We start from the raw sequence: 22,593 nt of genomic DNA on the forward strand, positions 1-22,593 counted from the left end.
TTCAGTCTTGGGGATATGCAAAGGAAGATTTTCTACTTCAGATAAGTGTTTGGGCTTAACAAGTGTAAAAGACACCTATCCTGCCTTTTTGGTGTTGGAAGACATGGGCAGTGTTTCTGTGCCAGTATCTTGATGGTCTGCCAGATAGCAGGGAGAGGGGAGTAGATACAGTATGATATGTGGGGTTCTTTTGTCAGGTGATGGAGGCTGATGAATAGCATTGGGCTTTGAACTTTAAGATGGGCCAACAGATAAATGAATGTAACACTTTAATTGGGAATCTCCTTCAATAGGTGTCTCCAGCCAGTGGCCTGAACCGGTTGCCCACTCCTTCGCCTGAGCCGCCCCCAAGTGTTGTCCGGTTTGCAGTGCCTCCCGGTCACACGAACAATGGGTCTGATTCCTCTGACTCAGAGTACAGCTCTCAGACCACAGTGTCTGGCATCAGTGAGGAACTCAGGCACTATGAGGCACAGCAGGGTTCCAGAGGTCCTGCCCACCAAGTGATTGTGGAAGCCACAGAAAACCCCGTCTTTGCCCGGTCCACTGTGAGTCACCTGAGGGATTGGGAAAGATTCATCTCTTCTCTGGCAGTGGGCCAGGAGGTCCAGGGGAGGTCCAGGGAAATCTGAGCAGCAGATCTCACAGACAGATAGGTACAAGAAAAAAGTGTATACACCAGGTCAAATCACAGGAAACTGCCAGCATGCCATTCTTTGTAAACTATGACATACTTCCTTTTAATCTTGTGGATTGAAGCGGCATTGCCAACATTGTTATGGGCAGCAAAGCTTGCCTAGAATACTCAACGCCCTGGGGCTCATCCCCAGTTCTACCCTTATTCAGAGTAGACTCAGCTGCAGGCCTTGACCCCCTTTCCCGTTCTGAGTATTAGGTGAGGAAATGTAACAAATGCGTATTGTACTGCCATGAGAAGCATTTCTTCCTTCTCATCTCTGTTCCCTTTAATTGGCCTTGGTACAAAAATTATTTTAGTTATTATCTAAGACTTTCCCATACCTTTGTGGCTTCAAGCTCTTACTGTTGTAGATGGCTGGAGATCTATTGAAGTGCAGGAGCATCCTGAGTTCTTTCCTTAATTCCAGAAGACAGTGAGGAATTGGCAGACTCCTTCCTTACCCACACTAGTCCCCAGTCAAGATGCTCAGCCTTAAAGAGCCAAGGAAGGCTCCAAAGTTCCCATTGCTCGCCTGAGCAATGTGTGTACAGGAAGTGTGTATTCGAGTCCCAGGCTAGAGCAGCCTTCCATGAAGGAGAGAGTGCCCGCCACCCCCCCCCCCATGACGATGCCCTGCTGAGCTGCAGTGTGAATCTGGTTTTGTTCAGCAGGAGCCTAAAAATAGGTACAAGCTCAACGACTTTGAAGTTGGTCACGGTTCTTTTGATTGATGTGGCCACTGTGTTGCTTGAGCTTTGTACAGAGACCCAGAAACCAGATTCCTAATGGTCAGGCTGAGACAAATGCATCTGACAGAAGTATCTGTGATGGTAGAAGTTTTTGCTCTGCTCTTTAGTACATTAGTTACTTAGCTACACCTGGCTTGGGGTTGGGGGCAGGTGAAACAAGACCCAGAAACTGGTATCTTACATCTCTAAAAGCTACTGTATATGATTGCATGTGTATCAATACACCCCACCTCTTGGCCAGCCAGGGCCAGACACTTAGCAGTTTGAGGAAAAGAACCTAGGATCTAGATAGACTGATCAGGGTGGGGTAGCTGGTTTGTAGAAGTGAAGCCCTTGGGATGTTCTTGCAGCTGTGAGCAGCAGCTATATGCCTCCAGTCAGCTTTACTGGAGCATGCAGGATCTGGAGCATGCAGGATCCACATTCTGGAGGTTACTAAAGGAGTGGGTTTTCTTCTGTGGGTGGAAGGACACCACTCTACCTCCCTGTGTTAACCTGTGTCACCTCTGCAGGTGGTCCATCCTGAATCGAGACAGCACCCTCCCTTGAACTCTCGGCAGCAGCCCCACTTGGACTCTGGCTCCTTGTCCCCTGGACGACAAGGCCAGCAGCCTCGAAGGGATCCTCCCAGAGAAGGCTTGCGGCCACCCCCATACAGACCGCGCAGAGACGCTTTTGAAATTTCTACTGAAGGGCATTCTGGCCCTAGCAATAGGGACCGCTCAGGCCCTCGTGGGGCCCGTTCTCACAACCCTCGGAACCCAGCGTCCACTGCCATGGGCAGCTCTGTGCCCAGCTACGGCCAGCCCATCACCACTGTGACGGCTTCTGCTTCTGTGACTGTCGCTGTGCATCCCCCACCTGGGCCTGGGCGTAACCCCCGAGGGGGTCCCTGTCCAGGCTATGAGAGCTACCCTGAGACTGACCATGGGGTGTTCGAGGACCCCCATGTGCCTTTTCATGTCAGGTGCGAGAGGAGGGACTCGAAGGTGGAGGTCATAGAACTACAGGACGTGGAGTGTGAGGAGAGGCCGTGGGGGAGCAGCTCCGACTGAGGTGCGTGCCCCAGGTGCCCCAGGGTGCTCTCCAGGGTTACCTGAGTACTGGCACATCCCAAACTGGACCCTGTGGGACCTTTTCTCCCCAAGGCAAGGCTGATGTGGCCAAACCAATACAGTTCCAAACTGGATTTCTTTTCTTTTAACTAGTAATCTCTTGAATGCAGTTTAACAGCTTTGCCTTGTACCTGTTTGCCATGCTTGCAGCAGAATTCTAACCAGCATGCAGATGGCCATGCAAGGTGAAAATATATGAAATGAATTTAGCACCACAGTCAGCCCGTTGTAGGGTTGCTGTGTTCTGACCTGGAGTTAAGGGGTGTATTGTGTGAGAGGCATACAGCTCTGTGGTCATGACCATGATGTGACTTCCTTTTTTGTTTTCTTTTAAAGGGTAATTAAAATCTGAAGCAAAGAGGCCAAAGATTGGAAAAACCCCACCCCCACCTCTTTCCAGAACTGACTGCTTGAAGAGAACTGCTTAGAATTATGGGAAAGCAGTTCATTGTTACTGTAATTGATTGTATTATTTTGTGAAATATTTCTATAAATATTTAAGAGGTGTACACATGTAATATACATGGAAATGCTGTAAAGTCTATGGCCTGGGGCCTCTCCACTCCTGCCCCAGAGTGGGGAGACCACAGGGCTCCTCCCCCTGTGTACATTGGTCTCTGTGCCACAACCAAGCTTAACTTAGTTTTTAAAAATCTCCCAGCATATGTCGCTGCTGCTTAAATATTGTATAATTTACTTGTATAATTCTATGCAAATATTGCTTATATAATAGGATTATTTGTAAAGGTTTCTGTTTAAAATATTTTAAATTTGCATATCACAACCCTGTGGTAGGATGAAATGTTACTGTTAACTTTTGAACACGCTATGCGTGATAATTGTTTAACGAGCAGACATGAAGAAAACAGGTTAATCCCAGTGGCTTCTCTAGGGGTAGGTTTATGCAGTTCTCATGGGTGTGTGTTTGTGTGTGTGTGAGTGTGTGATTTCCCAATGTACTGTACTGTGATTTTTGTTTTGTTCTTTTTCTTGTTTCTCTTTGTTTTGTGTGACCTTAGCTATGGCCTAGTCAAGCTGGGAAAGTCCAGGTCTCTTTTTGTCTTGGTGCTGGTGGAAGGGTGGACCCGTCATCTGCCTTATTCTCTGGAAATATTCCAGAGAAGCCAAACTTGGCTTCATGCCTGCAGCAGCTCCTGAGGTCATGATAGCCCTCCAGGGACCGCCCCTTGTGCTTCAAAGAGAATACATTCTCATAGATCATAATGTCGGGTGTTAGGGCCTCTATATATGGAGCCCAGTAGTCTTCATTGGTGGTGAATCTCAGCTGGGTTGTGAGATTACACTCAAAGGAAGTGTGGTATTGTACCTTTCTGATGAGCAACAACTGCACACAGCCTCCTACCCCTATAACCCAGATACAGGCAGAAAAATCTATTTCATTCAAGGTCTACATTCAAACCTTTACAGATCCGAATCCCTTTCGCTACATTGACTGCCTGGTTGGGGCGTACTGATGGTGGTGCAGTCAGCTGTGTGGGATGTGAGCTGCTGAAGACTCTTCTTCATGTGTTCTTGTCCTGTGCACACTCCATTCCCTTCTCCACTGTTAGAATTCATCTAATATAATGTCCATGGAAGAGCAGGAAGGTGCCATCCCAAAGAAGTATAGAGAGGAAGCTCTTCGAACCAGGTGTTAGATTTGAAAGTTTGATCCTGTTCTCTTTCCCTGAGGTTTAGGCTTGTTTGCCTCTGGCCAGAGACTAGTAGATGGGGAAGCAATATCCTCCCTTGTGAGTGAACACTGAGGACTTGTCTCAGAGGAAGGGAGCTAGTGCACATGGAGCTACTGTGAGGAGCGCATTCTGCATGCAGCTTCCTTCAATCCCTCCTGTCCTGCATGGAAACCTGTAAAGGCAATGGGCCCCTGGTAGTCCCAGCAGTCTAGTGACCTCAAACCATAAAACTCATACCCAAACTGTAAGGTACTAATTGGAAGCCACCTGTGGCTGCCGTGTGTGTGTGTGTGTGTGTGTGTGTGTGTGTGTGTGTGTGTGTGTGTGTGTGTGAATATGCCAGAGGCCCTGGACACCCACTGCTACTGTCTTAATGCCTGTCAGGCCACTGTCTGCCTACCCAAAACCAGCTCTGCTCAGATAGCTCGCGCCCTGAGTTGAGAAGGGGGATAGAAAACTCTGAAGCCGCCTCCCTGCAATTCCTGGTTGTGTCTGTCACTCCTGAGCCTCGCTCGCTCGCTCGCAGCATAAGGAAGTTTGTGCAGCCCTTTGGTTTCTGTACATTGTGAATCAGCCAAGGCAGGAAGAACACAGAGCTGACAGGAGACTGCAGTCTCGGAGTGTGTGTGTTGTCTGTCTGTCTGTCTGTCTCGTCATAGTTTTACTTTGTCTGTATTGTTTGTTCATTTGGATGTTTTAATTTTTAAAAGAAAAGATCTTTGCTGATATTTATAATTTTGTATCATAAGAGTGTCCTCCAGAATTTGTCATGCCAGTTTATAACAACAAAAAAAATGCAGGGATTTTATTTCTATTGGAAACACTATTGCAGTTATGTGTTACTTTTGAACAGAAGTTTTATTTGTATAGAGTGCTTACTAATGTTAAATAGTTCAGAGTATATAACATTTACATTAAGGACTCATGGTAGGTTTTAGTGTACGGAGTTTAAAGGAAATAAATATTCAAACTGGGTCTCGTCTGCCAAATTGGGTGGAAATGAGTTTGTGTCATTTCAATTACAGAGATGAAAGTATGCCATATAATTTATTTATATGAAAATTTATTTTTGTAGTGTACATAGTAGTCATCAAGTCTTTGGACAGAAGTATATTTTTAAAGAATTTATATGTGATGAAATCCATAATGTCTGGAATTTTGCTGAGACATGAGTGTGAGGACACTTTTCGTTGTAAATGACAGCAGGAAGAGGGAACTTTGACAGTGTTAAGAGAGTACAAGTGAGCAGCTATCCATGTGATTGGGAAGTGTTGATGTGAGCATTGTGACCTGGTACGGTTCTCAGATGAAAATGTACAAAACTCTCTAAATATTAATGTTCAAACACTGATAGAAATTCTAACATGAATAAAGATAATATAACTTGTTGGTTTATGTGCTTGTTTCTAGACTGTTCCTTAAAGTTCTCTTGCTAGCCTTGTGGAAGCTGTTTTATATTTATTTTATGGACACTGAGAAATTACTTAATGACCCTTTTAAGTGAGTGTTCCCTTTTATTTATCTTTCCATACATGCACTCAGGAATTACATAAGGCCAAATTCAGTCTAAACAAAATTGGCTGGAAGGGTGGATCAGTGGTTAGGAGTGCCTACTCTTCTTGCAGGGGGCCACTCAGAACTGTAACTCTAGCTCCAAGGGATCTGATGCCCTCTACTGGCCTCTACTGGTGCCTGTACACACTTACACATGCCCACACACAGACACACAGAGACACAATTTTAAAAATTGAAGTATTTTAAATACAAGACACGAATATTAACACTATAGCTGATAATGTAGTACTACTGACCTAGTACTGGGTGATTTTTTTTTATTGTTTTTTTGAGTGGTCACTTACTTGATTTCATCATTGCCATGCATGAGAAAAACATGACTAGAAACAACACCCCTATTTGGGTGTTTAATTTTTGTTTTTGTTTTCCAAGACAGGTTCTCGCTATGTAGCTCTGGCTATTCTGGAACTCGTTCCATAGACCAGGCTGGCCTCAAACTCGGGTTCACCTGCCCCTGCCTCTGCCTCCCGAGTGCTGGGATTAAAAGGCCTGCACCACCACTGGTCAGGAAGGCTCAAACCATCCTAAGCATGTGGGAAGTCCCAGAGAGCAATCAGCCAGCTGCAACCAAGACTGCCTCCTGGCTTTGTATGGATTTGTCAGGAGAGAGCCGTATCTGTGTCTATACTCACTGTTGGCACCTGCCTTCACGCTGTAAGGGCAGAATTGTGTAGTTTGCAATGGTGATTGACTAGCCTGCAGACCCTGAGGTATTTACTCTCTGGCCCTTAGGAAGAAGCCTGCCAGTCCCTCTTAAGGAAGTGTTTGGCCAGTGCTACTCAAGTGTGGTCCATGAATCAGCATGCCTTGGAAGCTTGCTGGAAAAGCCAGAATCCAATGCTGCTCCAGACCCACTAAATCAGTCTGTGGGAGGGAAGCCCAGGAGTCTGCTCTGAGCAGCTCCAGTGGTTCTGAAGCACCAGCAGAAACAATCTCTAAATTCCTTCCAGGCGGATGTGGCCTTGGTTCCCTAATGCAACTCAGGCTGAGTGGCCAGCACAGGCCGGATTCTGGAAACAACAGGGAGATCCTGACTCTTCTGTGTGGTCTTTCCACAAAAACACATGTTCCTCTGTGGGAAAGAGTCAAGACCTGTGAACTTTGCGTTTATGTCTGGGAGTCCAGGCAGAGGAATTCCCTTCCCAGTGTTCTGCCACACAGCTGTTAGCGTCTCTGATAGAACACGCAGGGGATGTGGGGCCCTCTGTCTGCCCTTCCTGCCTAGAGACTTCCCCAGCATCCAGTTGACCAACTCAGAGCAAGTCCCTTGCAACCTTGGAAGCCTGTGTCATCCATAAATGAAATACAAGTGCTCTCTGAGGGTGATATCTGAAGGTAAAGAATGGTGGTGGAGTCTTGGGCCACTGGGTGAGTGGGGATGGGATCAACCACATCCCACACATTCTACAATGACTCTTACCTGGACCTGAGTTCCCATCTCAGAGAGGACTGGGACCATTGTATAGAAACCCAAGAGAATGACTGAAACCCAGGGTGATTTCCAGGTGGGGCTGGGCTGGAGGGATGCTCAGCCAGCCACGGGCCTCCGGTGCAAGCATGACCCAGGTGAATCAGAAGCCAGGCTTTTCTGTGCTTGCCATCCCGGTGCTGAGGAGGTGGAGACAAAAGGATCCCTGGCGTTTGCTGGGCAGCCTAACCAATCAGTGAACCACTGGAACACAAAATGAATGAATGGTTCCTGAGAAACAACACTGAAGCTTTGCAGGAGCACACATACAAAGAATCAAACACTCAGTTAATATAATGACCTCCATAGTAGACACTGTCTAGGAAAAAAAGTTAAGCATTGCTTTATGTCTTAGAACTGTATCTTCTCTCCTCCTAATAGAGTTAGTGACTTGTTCGTTCTTAAGTCCTGTAGTGAATTTCATAAACAATGCTAACTTGGTTCCAGAATTCAAGTCAAGGAGAATGTGGACTCTCCAAATCAGACCATGGGAAATACTCCCTGCATTAATTAGAACCCAAGCCGTGAGGAGCCTTTGTTGAGACATACTTTGTTCCACAAGATGATTTGTTTTTATTTATTTGGCTGGGTTTTGGTTTGGGGATTTTTTTGAGACAGGGTTTCTCTGTGTTTCTCTGGCGTTTGCTCTATAGACCAGGCTGGCCTCAAACTTGGAGCTCACCTGCTTCTCTATCCTGAGCACTAGGTTTAAAAGCCAGTTTTAAGTTTTTAATCTTATTTTTACATTTACTGTATGTGTGGAGGTCAGAGGACAACTTGGGGGAGTCAGTTCTCTCCTACCATGTGGGCCTAAGGGTAGAAGAACTCAGGTCCCGAGGCTTCAGCAGCACCTTTACTTGCTCAGCCATCCTGTCAGCCAATTTTGTTTTATCGTTGATGCTAATAAGTTACAGCTAATAAGTAACTTCATTTTTAATCACATTGGCCTGGGACAAATTTTAATTAAACTGTTTACCAAGATCTGCCACTTTAATTCAGGACCTAGGACCCCTTTTCTTTTTTCTCTTCTCTTCCTACTCCCTTTCCTCCCTCTCTCTTCCTCTTCCTCTCCTCCTCTCTCCTTTTCTTCCTCTCTCCCCCCTCTCTCCCTCCCCCGGTGATCCCTCTCTTCCTTTCTTTCTCTTCCTTTCCACAACAACTATACCACAGCTACTGGGAAGCTCCAGGCCTCTGAACTCCAGGCACCAGCCATGCTGATAAAGAGACAGTTGTTTTGTTTTTGGTAACTGACTTCCCCAAAGAAGAAATGGAGGTGGGTCTACTAATTGTCTGAAAAGAACTTTGGCCAGGTTTTAATTGCTCTTAATGAAGGTCGTACATAATGAGAACACACTGTAAGCATGAGTCTGTTTAATCATTCATATAGTCACGATGGAGGATGTGTTGGACACCATTTTCTGCATATGTTTCCTGCCAGGAAATTAGAACTGTCATCATGAATCTCTGTGAGAGATACTCTGCCCTGTTCAGATCATGGAACTCCAGGAAACAGAGGGACTTGGGGCTCTGCTATAAAAAGAAATGTGCCCAATGTAGGTGACCCAAATCACAATTGACATGGCACAGCTGGGACTTCCCACTTGCCATGACTGAAAGGAGGCTTCTCTGTAAGGGTTCCCCCATGAAGCAAAGAAAACAGAGCTCACATGGCTGCAGGTGTCTGTGCAGCCTGTGAATGCAGCCTCGTGTGGCCAAAGAAGGCAATAAATAGGACCCCAAACAAAATCCATAAACTTAAAACATGAGAACTTTTTCATGAGGTTATTTGGGAGTAGGACTGAGTAATTTGATTGCGCAGGTCTCCAGCATGAACTTCACAAATCACAATGTCATGTTGAAAAGTTAGACACTTTGCTAGAGAGAACCACCACTACAGAGACACACAGTCCTTTCCCTAAGACAGAGTCAGACCTCAGCAAGCAGCAGTGTCTGCTGGGAGAAGCATGGGAAGCTCCATGACACTCGGTTTTCCTGGAGAGTGTTATCTTAGTTCATCTGAGGGTACCAGCACATGATGTCAGAGTGTGCAGCAGGGGCAACAAGAAAGTCAAGTTGTTCCTAAGAGAACAACTGCAGGAAATGTCTCTATCAATGACACCATCTTTACACACAACGGACAACAGCTTATGTTCTCTCGGGAGGCAGGGTGGGGTGGATAATAACCTGTTTTATTTGTATAAAGGAAAAAAACTATGTAAATGGAGGAAGACTTGATGAGCAAGTTCTGACTGGTGAGTTATTATATAATAATGAGGATTGCAGGAGTAAGCCCAGGTTGAGATGCCAAAGACTCCTCTTTGTAAGTACAAATGTGAATCAATGGCAGGGGCAGGTGGACTAGTGTTGAAAGCCTCTGCAGCCAGCGGAGAGCAAGATGAGGCAGGAATGGAGAATAGCAAGAGGCCCTCTGCCGCAGACCAGGATCGAAGAAGCACCATCAGAAAGGAATAGGTCAGATGAGCAGAAAGCAAGGCCAGCATCTCAAAATACACCAACACACCCTTCAAAGAAAGGCCAGACAAGGAGGCAATTATGACAGTGGCTGGAAGCATGTCAAGAGCCGGCCAAAGGCCTACAGGAGGTCTGTGGTCTGCAAGACGGGAGGTAGCCCTTCATGCTTGAACTCTGAGATGCATTTGCCCTTCTTGTGATGAGCATTTTTGCACTTCCGCATGGTTCCCACTTCGTATGGCATCATGGGAGGCTACCAGGAATGAAGATGTCTGACTCATGGAAGATTAAAGCTTCCAGGGACCCTTGACACCTTATAACCTGGAGAATCAATATGGCGTGCCTAACATAAGACAATACCCACAGCAATCAAGGTGGACCATTGATTGGGATTAAACTGATGTTTGTTACCTCCTTGTCTTCATCTTACCCCATTTGTTTTATGTGTTAATTTCAAGGACACAGGGGACTCCCATCCACACTGCTGTTGAAGCCAAAGAACCTCTGAGTCTTGCACCTCCAGGAGCATGTACACTACCCTGCACGCCCAGCAAATGTTTGTGCTAATGCAAACAGCGGCAGTGAGGGAAGCAATTAGCAAATCTCTGAATTCTCCTTCTGATTACACCTAAATTCCAAAAGCTAATTGGCTAAAATGTTCCTCCTTAATTAGAAGCAATTAATACATGAAACTAGGTTTGCATTTCACAAGAGTTTACATTTCACTATTGAAATCTCTAACTTCATTTACTAATGGTCTCTAATGGCCTGTAATCATAAGACACACACAATTACAGGGGGATTTTCAAAGTGTCGGAATGGAAGAATGTCTGAACTTATGAATTATTCTTCCATTGCTGACTACATAGCCAAGATCTACTGTAAAACACATGTCATGTGTACACATGCTTGCTCAAACACTCCCAAAGAAGTGCATTTGTGACATTTGACCCCTTCTGGATTTTCCACTCTCTGTTGTCATCCCTCAGCATTTAGGACTCCACAGACACCTAAATCCTCAGATGCCCTCGTAAAATGTGGTGTGACATTGGTATACAGCCTGGACTCATCCTACTGCAGACTTTAAATCATCTCTGTATTACTTATAATGAACATTGCAATGTAAGTGCTATGGAAATTGTTATTCTGTATAACTTAGAATATAACTACAAGAAAAAGATCAACATGTTCCATACACATGCACCTTTTTCTCAAATGCTTTGGACTCATTTGCTTCTCTCAATGCTTCTCTTTTCATCAGTCAAGCTAGATACTTCCAACACTAAAGTCTACTGAAATCCATCTGTAAGACACAAGGCGGGGGATACCTCTTTCCTTAAAGTGCTTGCTATGCAAGCATAAGAACCTGAGTTGGATTGCCAAACCCATGTAAAAATTTGGGCGGGGTGGCACATGCTTATAATCTCAGCATTGAGGAGGCGGAGCCAGGGAAGACCCCTCTGGCTCACTGGCCTAATCAGCAAGCTTCTGGTCCCAGTGAGAAACCTTGTATCCAAAATCAAGGTGGAGGGTGCAGGAGGAGCGACACCCAAGATTGTTGTGTGGCCCCCACATGCATGTATGCACACACACAGATAAAAAGATGAAGATGCTTAAGTCCATCCCTGTGTAGCTGTGAAACGAAACTCCCTGTTTCTTGCTTGATGCATGACAGGCCTTAGGTGATGCATCTAATGAACTCAATAAACAGGGCTCCTCTGCAAAGAGTCACCATGAGCCAGCAGCAGCGGGAGCTGTGGCAGCAACTAAAGGTGAGGAGGGTGGAGGTAGGGTGACAGGAGCAGAAAACAGCACCTGAGGAGTACAGCGGTAAACTAGGCTGAATGAGGAGGCCTCCGCAGGTGTGAGGCCTTGACCGAAATTCCTCACCACACAGCCAAGTCTTCTCATGAAACGATATTCTAAGATACAAGTGAAAAGACAAACAAATAAAAAGCAGAGCCTCTGTTTTCTTTATGTCTTAAGATTTACTTTAAAGATCTGTTTTTATTTTTATTCATGTGTCTATGTGAGTGTATTCCATGTGTGTGCAATGCTCTTGGTGGCCAGACAAGGTGACAAACCCAAAGGTGTTGTGCAACATGAACCTTAAAAGTTCTTATTGCCGGGCGGTGGTGGCGCACGCCTTTAATCCCAGCACTCGGGAGGCAGAGCCAGGCGGATCTCTGTGAGTTCGAGGCCAGCCTGGGCTACCAAGTGAGTTCCAGGAAAGGCGCAAAGCTACACAGAGAAACCCTGTCTCGGGAAAAAAAAAAAAAAAAAAAAAAAAAAACCCAAAAGTTCTTATTAATAAAAAGAAACCTGAGCCAGGTACTGGGGTCATCGCTGGAAGATCAGAGAAGCAGAGCTAGCCACAGCCACCTCACCTTGCCAATTCCTCAGCTGATCCTATTTCTTCAGACTGGATGCCTCTGAGTTCTTATCCAAATGGATCTCAGCTGAACTGTGCTGCTCAAAATCCTAAAAGCTTAACCAGCTCTAGTTCCTGGTTTTCACGCCTTATATACCTTTCTGCTTTCTGCCATCACTTCCTGGGATTAAAGGCTGAGTCACCATGCCTGGCTGTTTCCAGTGTGACTTTGAACTCACAGAGATCCAGATGAATCTCTGCCTCCGGAATGCTAGGATTAAAGGTGTGTGTGCCACCATTGCCCAACCTCTATGTTTAATATAGTGCTGTTCTGTTCTCTGACCCCAGATAAGTTTATTAGGATGCACAATATATTGGGGGACACAATATCACCACAGTGTTGTGTTCTTTATCTGCCCCTTAAAATTTCTATTTAACAAGCTAGGTGTGATGGTGCACACCTTTGTTTTTTTTTTTTTTTTTTGGTTTTTTTTTGTTGTTGTTGTTGTTTTGTTTTTTTGTTTTTCGAGACAGGGTTTCTCTGTGTAGCTTTGCGCCTTTTCCTGGAACTCACTTGGTAGCCCAGGCTGGCCTCGAACTCACAGAGATCCACCTGGCTCTGCCTCCCGAGTGCTGGGATTAAAGGTGTGCGCCACCAACGCCCGGCTGATGGTGCACACCTTTAATCTCAGCACTTGGGAGGCAGAGGCAAGTGGATCTCTCAGTTAGAGGCCTGCATGGTTTACAAAGTTTCAGGATAGCCAGGGCTATCTAGAAAGACCGTGCCTCCAAAACAACAACAACAACAAAGATTTCATTTTAACAGATGTACCACATGCTCTTCAAAGTGGCCATGGTTTAGCCTCGTCCATGTCTTCACCTCTTCCTATCACCACCTTTTCTTGAAGGACAAGTATCCTGTTTAGCTTTATTGTCAACTTAACTAAGCTGGGAAGAGGGAACCTCAGTTGAGGAATTACCTCTATCTCACACACACTCATTGGATACGTCTATTCGGGCATTTTCACGGCTGCTTATTGATGTAGGGTCCAGTCTATTGTGGGGAGTGCCACATCTGGGCAGGTGGGCCTGACTTGTATAAGAAAGCAAGCTGAGTAAGTCACGAGGAGCAAGCCAGTGAGCAGTGTTGTTTCATGGCCTCTGCTTCAGTTCCTGCCTCTGGGTTCCTGCCCTGACTTCCCTCAGTGGTGGACTGTAACCTGTAAATCTTTTCCTTTCCAGGATTCTTTTAGTCATGTGTTTACCACAGCAACAGAGAAACCAACCATGGCAACAGGTAAGGAAGGGAGGAACAGAATCGGGTCCTTGGATACTAATAACATACATTTTGCTTGCAAAGTTTATTGTGCAACTTCTGACAAACTGGGAGTTGATTATGATAACCAGCATATGGCAACATCTTTCTGATGACCTGAGTGATATCTGGGAGGGGTAAGTGATGCATAAGGCAGAATAATCAATAATCCCAGGAGGCTGCTTAAGGTTCATCTCCAAGAAGAGGTTATTAGAGTTAAGAAACTAAGAGGCTGGTGATCATTTTGTCATGGCAGGGTCATCATAAGGGTTATGGTTATAGATGGAGGATTAGGGTGGTACCAGAGATCATTTCCTAGCAGGGTGGTCTCCACCCAAGAATAAAAAGTGGGAGGGGCTGAAGAGATGGTTCAACAGTTAAGAGCACTAGCTGATCTTCCAGAGGACCCAGCCTCAACTCCCAGTGCCCACATGGTGGGTCATGACTGTCTATAACTCCAGTCTCAGAAGGTTTGATGCCCTCTTCTGACCTGCACAGGCACCAGGCATTCACATGGTGCACAAGCATACACTGGGGTGCCACATGCACGGGAGCCACCAGGGTAGTGAGGGAGAGACAGAGAGAAGAGAGTAGGTTTTTCCCTTTCTTTCTCCCTGCCCTTTTCTTTTACGTATATGGGTGTTTTGCCTGCAGGTATGTGCACCAGAAGAGGGCATCAGGATTCTCTGGAACTGGAGTTACAGAGAGTTGTAAGTCACCATGTAGGTGCTGAAAGTGGAACCCCAATCCTTCGCAAGAGCATCCAGTGTTAACTGCTTGCTAAGTTGTCTCCCCAGCCCCTTTAACTATTTTTAATAGTATTGTTTATTATTATTATTATTATTACTGTGGGGTTGAGGGTGTGTGCATGCTATGGCACATGAGTAGAAGTGGAGGACAAATTTCAGGAGTCAGTTTCCTCCCTCTACCACGGAGTCTAAGGACTGGACTTGGATCATTGGGTTTGCACAGGAAACACCTTCCCCTCTGAGCCATCTTGCCAGCCCCATCCTTTGATTCTCAAAGACAGTACCCTTAGAGCCCACTCTAATCACACCAGAAACATACCAGGAAAAGGAATGCCCAGTATGGTAGCTGGTTCTAAGAACGGTGACACGTCAAAAGTTGTCACAGAGTTAACTCTGTTGGCAAAGTTTGTCACTAGACACAGGAGGCACTGGGGTGGTGGGGGAAAGACACAGAGAGAAGAGTAGTTTCTTTCTTTCTTTTTACTTTTTCTTTTCTTTATCTCCCCACCCCCTTTCTGAGACAAGTTTCTCTATGTAGCCCTGGCTGTCCTGTAACTCTCTATATAGACCAGGTTGGCCTCAAACTCAGAGATCTCTATTTGTGTCTGCCTTGAGTACTGGGATTAAAGGTGTGCACCACCACACCCAGCTTCACTATCAAGGACACACCAGGCAATGACCCAGAAGCCTCTCATTATGGCTCATCTCTTAGATCTTCTACCATTTTCTAATAGCACCAAGTTTTTAGGGTGTACTTAGCTATTTAAATTAACTTGACATGAGCAAGGGTCACCTGGGAAAAGAGATTCTCAACCTAGAAAATGTCTTCATAAGATTGGCCTATGGGCAAGTCTGTGAGGCATTTTCTTGATTAATGATTGATGTAGAAGGATCCAGCCACTGTGGGTGGTGTCACCCCTGGGCATGTGTCCTGGGCTGTATAAGAAAGCAGGTTGAGCATAGCCATGGAGAGCAAGGCAGTAAGCAGCATCCTTCCATAGTCTCTGCTTCAGTTCCTGCTCCAGGTTCCTGCCTTAGTGATGTACCACAAACTGTAAGGTGATATAAACTCTTTCCTCCCTAAGTTGCTGTTGGTCACAGTGTTTATCACAGGAATAGAAAGCGAACTAAGACACGGAGGATACTCAAAATCCACACCATGGCGTGGATATTGTGAGTAACCTAGAAATAATTTCAAACACTATATGGGGGAGTATGCATAGGAGAATGTATAGAGGAATGTATATGCATCATATATGAATGAGTGGCAAGTATTAAGCTACGTTATGTGAAGGACTCGGTGTTAGGAATTGTACGCAGTGGGACCCCCAGATGCAGCAGCAGACTGTTGGGCAGCCGAGTTCATGTGGGCACAGCGGCAGGGTGGTGAGTGGAGATACACAACCCAGACGCTGCATCCACATGGACATGGTTTATTATAATAGAGAGATGAAGAGGCAGAAAGACAGAAAGAGGGAGATGAAGGGGGAAGAGAGAGGAGTAGAGAGAGGGGGGGAAAGAGAGAGAGAGGCGAGGGGTTCAAGAGGTGGGCACCTCATGGGAGGAAAGCAGAAGAGAGAAAAGAGAGAAATGGGTGGAGTTTCCCCTTAAGAATAGGCTTCTACATCAAGGAATAGGGTGGGATCAGAATATTAACACTTGGACTTGAACATCAGATTTGGGTATCTTTGGGAGTCTTGAGCCAAAGCCCCATGAATCCCAGACTCTAACTGGGCATCTTTTTGCTCCTGTCACAATGGTGGACTTTTCTGGGATATGCTGCAGAGGAAGAAATAAACCTAAAGTTTATTTCATGTGTTTCTAGCCCATGCACATGGCCTGAGGATTTAGGAAGGCTGCAGATGTGGAGCAACTTTCTGTCCTGAACCAACCATATCAAAATGTTTCTGTTTAGGGGAGTTAGCAGAGCAGTTAGAGTGCAATTGAGCCCAGCCCTCTAAGGAATGCTTAGAAATATAAGCTACATAATATGTAGAAATATAAGCCAATATACCAGGATGATAACCCAGCCTGCCTCCATGATTTTCTTATGTCTCAGTTACATCTTTCCTATACCTTCAGATTTCTCAACAACCCAACAGAAGTTTCCCTTACCATTTTGAGCAACTTCTGGGCAAATGCACAGCTGCAGGGCCAGGAGTCTGTGGAGGGATGAGCATAGTCCACTCAATAGACAGAAAGGGTGACATATGAACCATCACTCCTCCAGGGAGCCACTCAGATTCCTAGCAAATGTCTGCAATATCAAAGTTCCAAGGAAATGACATGAAAGTCCAAATTTATAATACAAACACACTGTACAGCTTCATTCTAGGGAAATAAAAAAAAATCACCACACTAAACCTTTGTTTAAGAGAAGAGCCACTGGGGCATTGTGGCTCACATCTTTAATCCCAGTACTCAGGAGGCAGAGGCAGGAGGATCTCTGTGAGTTGGAGGACAGCCTGCGCTACACATTGAGTTCCATGACAGTCAGGGTTCTGTCTTCACACACACACACACACACACACACACACACACACACACACACACACACAGAGAGAGAGAGGGGGGGGAGAGAGAGAGAGAGAGAGAGAGAGAGAGAGAGAGAAATAAGAGAGAGAGAAATAAGAGAGAGAGAAGAGAGAGCCAGGGCCATAGCTGAGTGGTGGATCACTAGTCTACTGGGCACAAGGCAAGAATTTCATCCCCAGAACTACAAAAGAAAGGTCACCTTGCTTTGTGTGTTGGATAAATAAGTATTGCACACAATAGACACAGTGTACATCTAAGATATAGGTGTGGAAATACCACCTATATGATTTGTGTAATTTGATCACCTGGAAGATTAGGAAAGTCTGTGTATCTGCAGGGACAATGTAACATTTACTGACGTCAAAAGATCTTTTATGAGTCAATCAAAAAGCAAAGCATTTGGCTGGCAAAGTGGCTCAATGAGTGAGGTAGAAAAGGGGGCTTTACCTAGTTAGTGGATACCTCAGGCTTCCTAACAGGGTCATAAGAAAAGGAAAGCACTGGACAGAAAGAAGGCTCAGGAGGAAAAGTGCTTGCCACCTAGCCTGACAGCCGGAGTTCAATCTCTGGGATCCACATGGGAGAAGTAGAGAACTAGCTCCCAAAAGTTGTACTCTAACCTGCACACACACACACACACACACACACACACACACACACACACACACACACACACGGGGTGGGGTGGGAGGGCAGTGGGGAATAGAAGAGAAGAGAATGCAAAAATTGAAAAAAAAATGCAAAAAGAAAAAGAGTAGAGTATTATAGTCTCATGTCTGAGGGGAAATGTCAGTCAGAGCCAAAGGTCAGAAATGGTATGAGGACTTTCATTATAATCACGTCACCCATAGATTTGCTATTCTGTGCTTTATTTATTTATTGAACCGCACTATACAGTATGTCCTGTGTTCTTCATTTGGCATTTCTTCATGTTATTGTTTCAGTGGTGTATGTTTTGCATATATGTGGTATTTTTTAAAATTATTCTGCTCCAAACAATCTCCTTTCACACGCAGCAGTTTTCTAAGAGATTTGATGACTTCCTAGTCTTCTTGCTTCCTGTCCCCCGCCCCCTGCCCTCTCGAAATTCAGTCCCTTCTTCCTTCTCAAGCTGGCATGCCTAGCCAGCCGTTCTCCCTCCATCTCTAGCAGGCAGCGGAAATTGTCCAGCAGAGCTTTGCCCTGTGGACGCTGCGGCACATGCAACTTGGTGGAAGATTCCTGCGTACTGCGTGGAGATGAGGGCCTCAGAGCCCCAGATGCTGCACGAGGCTGGGCTGGGCTGGCTCGCGGTCGTCGCTACAAAGGAACCGCTGCTGCACAGGGCAGGCCAGCAGATGCCACAGACAGCTTTTGTGAGTCCTTCATGTTAATTAACTTTTGTGAGAACCTTCATGTTAATTAACTTTGCTTGGGCTTTCCCTCAACTTGAAAGCTTTGGAGTGGTTTGTTTTGTAAAATGCTTTGACTCCAGGGAGAGCTGCTTCAAGGGGGGAAAAAGTGAGAAACAAAGAACGGGAAAATTTTTAAGTAGGCTCTGCTTACCAGGAAATTTCTTCCCTTGTCTGCGTCTGTCCCCTCCCCCATCGGGGTAACTCCACCATCAGAGAGAATTTTAATGGCCCTTTTCTTACCCTAAAACACTCAACCAGAAGCAGACCTCCACAGCAGTGGGAGCCAACTTTGAGTCTTTCAGGGAACACAGGTGCATGTGTGTGCGCCTGCGCCTGCGCCAGCGAACACTGCGTTAAATACGAAGTATGAACAGCCTTGGGACAATTTACAAAACTCAGAGGAAAAGGAAAACGGAGCTAGAGTTTAGAGACCAGTTCCGATTAATTTAAAAATGTACTCTTCCCAACTCTCAGAAACTAGGGTGAGGTTCAGGTCGGCACTCCTGGGAACACTTTCACGGTTGTCCAGTGCGGACAAACGAATGAGAAGTGGGTCATCCCAGCAGCCACCTAGTGTTTATGGAGTCTTCTGCTTTCAGACCATAGGTTTGATTTTTTAGCCTTTAATAATTTACTGAAAATGTTTTTGGTGTTTGTTTGTTTGTTGTGACATGGTCTGTCTATGTAGCCCTGGCTGGCCTGGAACTCCCTGTAGACCAGCTGGCCTTGAACTCACAAAGATTCTCTGCTGCTGCCTCTGAATTAAAGGTATACCACCAGGCTTGGCAATAATACTTAATTTCATTTTGAGATTATTATTTTTTATGTGCATGATTGTTTTGCCTGCTTGTATATGTATGTAGCTCATGTATGTCTGGTGCTAGAGAAGACCAGAGAGGGTGAGGCCAGGAGTTAGGCAGTCTCCTGGTAGGTGACCGATAGGGAGAGGGGCTGTGACTAGCGCATAATAAAGGTGGTGAATTTCCAAGACGGCCAGCTTCTTCCTCAACCTTGTGACTTGAGATTAAAGCCTGGCAGCTTTTGTCCCCAATCAGCAGGCTTCCTGCTGATGGACTGGCCAGTTCAAGGCTGAATCAGGACGTGTTATACAGTAGTTGTGGACAAACAACCATCCTATATGTCTTCAAACTGACCAACCCAAATATTAGCAGAGGAAACCTCTTCAGAGGCTTTAACATCCCCAGCCCTCAAGAAGAGAAGAATTTTTTGGCTTTCCGGGTCCCCTCTGCTTTGCAGAGGGTCTTTTTCTGTGTGTACCTGTTGCACGTGTGTGTTTCCTCACCCCTAACAAACACCTTTCTTCAGCTGCTGATTCTGTCTGCAGAGATTTCTCTGCCCTGCTGTGCTTCAGATTTTTCCTGCCTTTTAATTCCTTAACTGACAGAGCAAATGAGCCCTATCAAGACCCCTGGACTGTATCAATGAATGTAACTTGAGTTACAGATAGTTGTGAGCCACCGTGTGGATGCTGGGAATTGAACCCAGGTCCTCTGAAAGAGCAGCCAGTGCTCTTAACTGCTGAGCCATCTCTCCAGCCCTAAATTTTCTGTTTTAATTATTACTCTTTTTCGATTTTCCCTTGACCGTTTGCTGTCTAATCACCCAGAGAATCTTCTCTCACTTCTAAGAGCAATGTCCTTGCTCTGCTCTCTTCCCACCTCTTTCCTCTCTGTATTTTTTCTTTTCTGTCAGGAAATCCTTGTACATCTTCCATTCCTGCTCAGTCTCTGGGCTTCCTGCTGCTCAGCAATCACTGTGGTTATTTTGCTGACATTCTCCTACATCACTTCTTTGGGTAAAGTTCATTCAGTGTGGCATCCTGCGGGTCATCAGCACAGTATTTCAAAGTCTGGCTGGTTAGATGGACATGCAATCTACTTCTGCCTTTGAGTTTCATGGGAGGGCTGCTTCACGCTCACATTAATTTTTTATGGCTCGTGAAAGTGCGATAGTGCATCTGACCTCCTCCTCCTCCTCCTCCTCCTCCTCCTCCTCCTCCTCTTTAAATTTTTCCCCTGCCCCTGCAGATTGAACCTGGGGTCTCATGCACACTGGTCAACTGCTTTCCCACTGAATTACTTCTTCCAGCATCATGTCTGACTTTCTTGCTGATAAGTAGCTGGATCTTTTGCCTGGAAATTCTGAGGGTTTATTTCCTTGGTCTTTAAAGTTTGGTGGGTTCTATAGGCTATCTTTTAGAGAGCCTATTGTTTGCTGACTTTTCCAGTTGTGTCATAATCCCACTCTCTATAAAGATTGAAATTTTCCTTGTTTTGCAGAAGGTTGTTGGCGTGTAAAATGGAATATTAACTCTATTCCAATGTCCTGTTTGCTGCTTGATATGACACAATTATCCTGTGTTGGACCTTCTCTGTATGGCTTCTTTTTCAGACCCTTTTGGACTGGCCATTTAGTTTCTTTATCACATTTGAATTTTTTTTTTATTGAAGAATAATGTTTGTATATCTTTATAGAGTACAATGTGATGCTATGTACATTTATACATTGTGCATTGATTAATACACTGTATTGGTTGTCTATCATCTCAAACATGTATCATCTCTTTGTGATACAAACATTCAAAATCATCATGTGGTGGTTTGAATAAGAATGGCCCCCTTAGGCTCATGTATTTGAATGCTTAGTCACCAGGTGGTGGCCCTATTTGAGAAGGATTAGGAGGTGTGGCCTGCAATAAAGATGGGCTTTGAGGTTTCAAAAGCCCATGCTAGTTCCAATCTCTTCCTCTCTGCCTGTGGACCAGGAAGAAGCTCTCAACTACTTCTCCAGCACTATGCTGCCTGTCATGATGATAATGAACTAAGCCTCTGAACCTTTAAACAAGCCCCCAGTTAAATGTTTTCACTTCTAAGAGTTGTTGTAGTCATGGTATCTCTTCATAGCAATAGAACAGTGACTAAGATACATCTCTTATTGATATTTTGAATTATGATTCTCATTTTAATTCTCTTGCTTATTAGCTTACCTTTTCTCAATGTCCCTTGTGAAATTCTCCATGGAGACTATAATTTATTCTTCATTATTGAAATAATGCATTTCCCCCAATACTTTTCTTGAATAAAACACTTCATGTTGCATGTTTCCCTGTTTTGTGTCCATTTCTAGTCAAAGTCAAGTTTAAAGGAAATTGAGATTCTAGGATTCTTAAACAATAATCTGTCTCCAGATATTGATTTTAGGATACTTAATCGAATTTGTTTTGTTTTGTTTTGTTTTGTTTGTTTGTTTTGTTTTTCGAGACAAGGTTTCTCTGTGTAGCTTTGTGCCTTTCCTGGAACTCACTTGGTAGCCCAGGCTGGCCTCGAACTCACAGAGATCCGCCTGGCTCTGCCTCCCGAGTGCTGGGATTAAAGGCTTAATCGAATTTTTAATGCTACATTTTTTTTTAAATTACCTTTTGAGGGGCTAGGGAGATGGCTTAGCATTAAGAGGGATGCTGCCCTTGCAGAGGACCCAGGTATGGTTCCCAGTACAGCTTACAGACAAGTTTCAGAAGATTCAAAGCCTCTTCTGATGTCTCTGGTCTCCTGCACACAGGTGATGCACATATACACACTCAAGTGCACACGCATAAACATAAAATTAAATATCTTTAAAAGTACCTCATAAAAAGGATTTTCCACCTCTACCTGTCCTCCTCCTTTTATTTCTAGGTATTTTATAGGCAGTGTCCTAGTTAAAGAGTGATTTTATATAGCTTTATTAATGTGAAAGTTCTGTGTCTATGTGTGTGCATGCATTCATGTGTGTGAGTACATGCCATGGTGTGCACATAGAGTTCAGAGAGCAACCTCGGGTGCCAGTCCTCACTTTCTACCTTGAGACAGGCTCACTGTGTTACCTTCTACCTTGAGACAGGCTCACTGTGTCGTTCTTCTGTTGCATATGCTCACTATGGTGCACTAGCCTCTGGAGATCCCTCAGTCTCCTGCTCCCATCTCCCTGTGGCAGCACTGGGATGCTCACCCTATGGGCCTTTTATGTGGGTTCTAGAGAGTCAAACTTGGATTTCTGTGAGTTCAAGGCCAGCCTGGTCTACAGAATGAGTTCTAGGACAGCCAAGGCTACACAGAGAAACCCTGTTTCAAAAAACCAAAAAGCAAACCAACAACAAAAGCCCTCCATCTTCTGAAGTTCAGCATCTGTAAGTGGAGAGCTGGTGTTTATTTCTCTGTTCAGAGTATTCTCCACCTATCGTGGAGACATGGATCCTGTGTGGTTTTACCAGCACTCCATGGTAGTCCTATGGTTTTGGTGTGGATCTTTTGAGGATATATGATCCAGTCAGTCAGTATTACCTCCCAATTGTGAAGAGCCTTCCGGCATTAGTTTATATTTTCTTAAATTTACTTATTTCTCCAATGCCCTATTGATATAAACCCCTGAGACTTTTACTTACCCCACTTTAAGTAAGACTTAGGCCCCAGTCTTAGTT

At 45.0% G+C, this 22,593-nt stretch overlaps 1 protein-coding gene across 2 annotated transcripts in view; it reads left to right on the top strand.

The window, feature by feature from the left end:
• Nucleotides 1-5,632, top strand: part of Ptch1 (patched 1) — a 58,241-nt gene extending 52,609 nt beyond the window's left edge. For both annotated transcript variants that reach the window (XM_059262757.1, XM_059262755.1), the window contains exons 22-24: nucleotides 294-548; nucleotides 1,941-2,484; nucleotides 2,880-5,632. In XM_059262757.1, the coding sequence (XP_059118740.1) occupies nucleotides 294-548; nucleotides 1,941-2,483 (798 nt within the window). In that variant the 3' untranslated portion in view covers nucleotide 2,484; nucleotides 2,880-5,632. The remainder of the gene's footprint in view (nucleotides 1-293; nucleotides 549-1,940; nucleotides 2,485-2,879) is intronic.
• The last annotated feature ends 16,961 nt before the right edge of the window (nucleotides 5,633-22,593 follow it).

The sequence above is a fragment of the Peromyscus eremicus genome, chromosome 5, assembly GCF_949786415.1.
Source record: "Peromyscus eremicus chromosome 5, PerEre_H2_v1, whole genome shotgun sequence".
Lineage (NCBI taxonomy): Eukaryota > Metazoa > Chordata > Mammalia > Rodentia > Cricetidae > Peromyscus > Peromyscus eremicus.